Source organism: Olea europaea, unplaced genomic scaffold (genome assembly GCF_002742605.1).
Source record: "Olea europaea var. sylvestris unplaced genomic scaffold, O_europaea_v1 scaffold262, whole genome shotgun sequence".
In the NCBI taxonomy this organism is placed as follows: domain Eukaryota; kingdom Viridiplantae; phylum Streptophyta; class Magnoliopsida; order Lamiales; family Oleaceae; genus Olea; species Olea europaea.
The window spans coordinates 790,546-796,344 of record NW_019244532.1 but is presented as its reverse complement, the minus strand read 5'-3'; the positions used below and the strand labels follow the sequence as shown (position 1 = coordinate 796,344).

General features: G+C 37.1%; 1 protein-coding gene across 1 annotated transcript; it reads left to right on the top strand.

The window, feature by feature from the left end:
• The first annotated feature begins 6 nt into the window (after positions 1-6).
• On the top strand, positions 7-1,023 carry LOC111383175 (premnaspirodiene oxygenase-like). The gene is made up of 2 exons (XM_023007254.1): positions 7-115; positions 211-1,023. The coding sequence occupies exon 2, from the start codon at positions 214-216 to the stop codon at positions 829-831; it is 618 nt and encodes a 205-aa protein (XP_022863022.1). The 5' UTR covers positions 7-115; positions 211-213; the 3' UTR covers positions 832-1,023.
• The last annotated feature ends 4,776 nt before the right edge of the window (positions 1,024-5,799 follow it).

Here is a 5,799-nt window from a genome sequence, read left to right as displayed (position 1 = left end):
AAGAGACAATGGGGAGTTGGTTAGTGAAAACATATTAGATGTTCTCCTCCGAAAGCAACAAAGTGAGGATCTTGATGTTCCAATAACTGATGATAACATCAAAGCAATCATCTTCGTAAGTCCTTTATCCATAAAACGTTGCGTACGTTCTCTTAACCATTATATTGTTGATTTGTTTAAGCATCAATAAGTATGTTGGTGTAATTGCAGGATATGTTTACGGTCGTAAGTGAAAATTCATCCGCAACATTCAATTGGCTGATGACAGAATTGATGAAAAATCCACAAGTGACGGCAAAGGCACAAGCTGAAATAAGAGAAGCCTTTAAAGGAAAGAAGACAATCGAGGAAAGTGATATTCAAAAACTAAAATATCTGAAGTTGGTAATCAAGGAAAATCTTAGGGTACACCCTGCTGTCACTATACTCCCAAGAGCATGCAGGGAAGAATGTGAAGTTGACGGGTATACCATACCCTACAAAGCAAAGGTTGCGGTGAACATCTGGGCTTTGGGAAGAGATCCACAGTATTGGGAAGAGCCAGAAACCTTTAAACCCGAGAGATTCGAGAATAGTTCTCTTGATTTCTTGGGAAATAACTATGAGTATATTCCATTTGGAGCAGGAAGCAGGTTTTGTCCTGGCATGAACTTTGGCCTTGCAAATATTGAGGTACCTTTGGCTCAACTTCTTTATCACTTTGACTGGAAACTTCCTCATGGAACGAACAGCGATGATCTAGACATGAGTGAGATGCCTGGAGTAAGCGTGCAGAGAAAAAATAAACTCTATGTGATCGCTACACCCTACAACCCACCAATTGAAGGTTAATTTATCCGAGGCAAATAAGCTACAGTGCCTGAATCATTTGCCATTATAGTATTTATAGTCTTTATATCTGTGTGTGTGTGTCATTTTCATATCAATAAAGATTTACTATACTGCCTGGACGAATTTCAACTTCATCGTGTCTCTTGTACTTGGCATATGTTGTTTTAATAAAGCTATCATCACGTTTTATAATCTCCTTAGGGTTGAAGTTCACTCAAGTTTCTTTAAATTTTCAATATGAAAATTGTAGTTTTTTTTACAAAAGAAATCACTAAAGTTTGTGGAAGTTACACTAATTATCAGTAAGTTGGAAACATTAACCCAAAATTTTACATGTCATCGGAAAATTTAAACATTGACACAAAGTTAAAAGGTGTTAACTAGTAATCAATTCGAGACAAATAATGCTGATGCCTTGAAAAAATCATCAACAAATTCAAAAATTCACAAATTGAATGCTTTCTTAAAATGGAACAATTATGAAGAAAACATGTTTTATAATTATGCCTTTACAAATAATGCTGATGCCTTGAAAAAATCATCAACAAATTCAAAAATTCACAAATTTAATGCTTTCTTAAAATGGAACAATTATGAAGAAAACATGTTTTATAATTATGCCATTATAGATGTATTGAACACAATTTTGTCTTATATGACATCGTAGTTAATGCAATCTATGCCCATCTTAGAATTTGATGGTGACATGTAGGTTTTAGATTAATGGCTAGAGTCTATTGGCCATAGTGCAGCCATTGCATAAAAAAATTATATTAGTGTCCATTTGAATTTTTTAACAAACTTGAAGGATAGTTGCTAAAATAAAGTCGATCTCCTTTAGACTTTACAATTACTTTAATCTCTTATGGAGAGTTGTCCTAATCAACATTGCTCAGTTTATGCCAAGCAACATGTTACATAAACTCACCAAATCTAGTTTAACTTTTGGAACCCAGTAGAAACCTATCTAACAATTAGTTAATGTGCATGTTACTGTTTTTAAGAATAAGCTAAGTAACAACGCTTAATATATTATTTTTTACCGCATTTTTTATTCACATAAATGTGAAGAGTAAATTCTCCTTTTAGCAATCACCTAGACTCCTTTGCTTCATTGATAAAATAATAAACTAAGTATTGCAATGGGACAATGATGCACATAATAAGAAAATTAAACTAATGTCCAATCTTTTTTCAATTCTGTGTACCAAACATGTGTGTGTGTGTGTGTGTGTGTGTGCACGTGTGTAAAATATGGACTTGTATGCTCAATACAAATAATGTTGTGATTCTCCGATCACGAGAAGAGAATAAAAGAGGAAAAACAATTCTACTTCTACTTGAATAGAATTTACAATGGAGTGTACAAACTCAAAAAAAAACAAAAAAAACCTCTCAAAAAAAGTCTCTCTAATCTCTCTTTTTTCTCTCTTCTCTATCCTATTTTTCTTCCTCTCAAGGGACATCTATTTTCTCTTTATGGTAGAACATATTTATAGAAAAAATTTTGGCTACAAACCGTCATAAACTTGTGGTCAAAAACCAATCAAGAATTGCGACTGGAGAATTTCATTTCAAATTGTCTTTTTGCATAGGTCTTTCTTCTCCATTAAGCAATTGAGTGGCTACCAAAAGGTGGAGAGTTTTAATTCAAATTTTATTCTTCATTCATGTATGTGGATTCTTCTACATTAAGAAATGAAATTCAACAATTTCGGCTGGAAGAGGCTGGAAGAAACTTGATTAATATGCGGTTGGAACATATCAATTCTCCCCCTCCAGTCGCATTTGAATCAATTGCTATCTGACAACCAACCCAGCTATGTCTCTGCATAGCTCCTGCTTCTCCCTTGGAACCACCTTTGTTAACATATCTGATGGATTCTCATTTGTGTGAATCTTTACTAGTCTCAACAGCTGTTGATCCATCACCTTTCTTTGTTCAAGAGTGATATATTAAGTTCTTACTCAAGTCAAGAGCACTCTGGTTGTCATAATGTACTTTATAATCTTTCTTCTTGATCCCTAGTTTTTGGAGAAATCGCTTTAACCACAACGTTTCTTTACCTGATTCCGTCGCTGCAATATATTCTGCTTCTGTTGTAGATAAAGCAACACACTTTTGTAGTCTTGACTGCCATGAAACAGCTCCCCCTGCAAAAGTGTAGAGAAATCCTGAAGTAGATTTTCTACTGTCAAGATCTCCCGCCATATCTGAATCTGTATAACTTTCCAAGATTAGATCAGTTCTCCTGTAGCACAGACATATCTTTGATGTACCTTTGAGGTACCTGAGAATCCATTTGACTGCCCCCCCCCAATGTTCCTTTCTAGGATTAGAAAGAAAATGACTCACCATGCCTACTGCATGGGCAATATCTGGTCTTGTACATACCATGGCATACATCAGGCTTTCAACAGCTGAAGAATAAGGTATCAATGACATCTTCTCTATCTCTATCTCGGATGAGGGGCATGAATTTTTGCTCAACTTGAAGTGGTTGGCTAATGGAATGTTGACAGGTTTGGCATTATGTATGTTGAATCTCTTGATCACTCGTTCAACATACTTCTCTTAGGATAGCCACAACCTTCTATTCTTCCTATCTCGAGTTATGTGCATTCCCAAAATCTGTTAAGCTGGGCCTAAGTCCTTCATGTCGAAGGTCTTGGAGAGTTCCTTCTTTAGCTGCCTGATTTTTGTTGCATCTTGTCTAACGATCAGCATGTCGTCTACATACAATAGAAGAGCAACGAAATTGCCATCAGAAAAGTGTTGAATATAAACGCACTGATCCGCAGCTGTTCTTTTATAGCCTTGACTCACCATGAAAGAGTCAAGCTTTTTGTACCACTGCCTGGGTGCTTACTTAAGACCATATAAAATCTTCTTTAGCTTGCAAATGAAGTTTTCTTTCCCTGAAACTTCAAAACCTTCTAGCTGCTCCATATAAATTTCTTCATATAAATCACCATAAAGAAATGTTGTTTTGACATCCATCTATTTAAGCTCTAGATTCAGACTGGCTACTAATCCAAGGATAACTCGAATTGAGGCCATTTTTACAACAGGTGAAAAAATCTCGTCAAAGTCAATTTCCTTCTGCAAAAGAAATCCTTTGACTACCAAACGAGCTTTATGTTTTACCACCTTTTCGCTGGCATCTTTCTTGAGCTTGAAAACTCATTTATTCCTTAATGTCTTCTTTCTCTTCAGAAGCTCAACTAACTCATATGTTTGATTTTTCTGCAGTGACTCCATCTCATCCTACCTTGCTTGTATCCACTTGTCTTTGTCCACGTGAGTTTGTGCTTCCTGAAAGCTCTCTAGCTCTCCTTCGACAGTGAGCAAAAAGTTTTCTGAGTCTAGATATCTTATTGATGGAATCCATCCTCGTTCAGATCTTCTTACCTGTGGATCGTTGATTTCAGGAGGTGCATCATCATCTGGTTGATGTGATAGTCCAACAACTTCTGATGAAGAGGATTGTGACTCCCACTAATCAAATCCCCTTCTTCATCCTCTTATTCTATTTTCGGCATTTTCTCATGCACATCGTCGTTATCTATGGTGGAGCAATATTTTGGGCACCAAAATTAGAATTAGGAGATATTGTGGGCTTTTCAATGTCTTCTAATGTTTGTTTTTCATGGAACACTACGTCCCTGCTTCTGATGACCTTCTTTGTCTTTGGGTCCCGTAATCTGTATCCAAATTCTTCATCTCCATAGCCTATAAAGATGCATGGAGTGGTCCTTGCATCTACTTGTTGTCTTAGCTCCTTGGATACATGTGCAAAGGCTAAACAGCCAAATACTCTCAGGCGAGAGTAGGAGGGATATTTACCAGACCATACTTTCTCCGAAATTTCAAAATTCAACAATATTGATGGTAATCTATTGATCAAGTAGCAGGTGGTTCGAACAGCTTCTCCCCAAAATGGCTTTGGCAGCTTAGCCATACTTATCATGCATCTGACCTTTTCCATAATCGTCCGATTCATCCTCTCGACGACTCCATTATGTTGTGGGGTATGTGGGATCGTCTTCTCATGTCGAGTGCCGTATGTCCTGCAATAGGCATCAAACTCTTTGGAAGTATACTCGTCTCCATTATCTATGCGAAGACATTTCAGCTTCTTTCCTATTTCACGCTCTACCAATGCATGAAATGATTTGAACTAATCCAATAATTGGTCCTTCGTCTTCAAGAAATATACCCACACCTTTCGAGAAGCGTCATCAATGAATGTTAAAAAATACTTGTTACTGCCTAGTGATTTAACCTCCAAGGGACCACAAACATCAAAGTGTACTATATTGAGCAACTCTGATCGTCTCACAGAAGAGAAATTGAAGGAGACTCTATGTTGCTTATCAAATAGACAGTGACTGCAAGGATCCAGTGTAGCTTCCTTGGCAACTGTGACTAGCTCCTTCTTTATCAAAGTAGACAATCCCTTCTCACTCATATGACCAAGTCTCTGGTGCCACAAATTTTGAGAAGCTTCACGTTCTACTACGTTGAGGCTATCCACATGCATTTTCACATGAGTCTTGTATAAAGTGCCACATATATGTTCTAGAGCGACAACCATGGAGCCTTTCATCATTTTCCATGTGTCATTACTAAATTGATTGACATAGCCCTATTTGTCAAGGGCTATCCCTGAAAGTAAATTTAGTCGAAGATCAGGTACATGTCGAACATCCTTCAGGGTTATTTTAAACCCGAGGTTTGTTTGTATCCGAACATCAACAATTCCTACGATCTTAGAAGAACTGGTATTTCTCATCTTCACTGCATCAAAATCACCAACTTTGTATGTTGTGAAGAAATCTCTTTGTGGAGTGGCGTGGTAAGATGCTTCAGTGTCTATTACCCACTCAATATCTTGGTTTGAGACATGAAGACATGTCTCCTCATGGATGGAGCAGATAGTCACCTCCTCGAAAATAGTGACTAGT

Bases quoted from the DNA above. Each gene is read 5' to 3' on its own strand.
- LOC111383175 (XM_023007254.1), top strand. From the start codon at position 214: ATGTTTACGGTCGTAAGTGAAAATTCATCCGCAACATTCAATTGGCTG.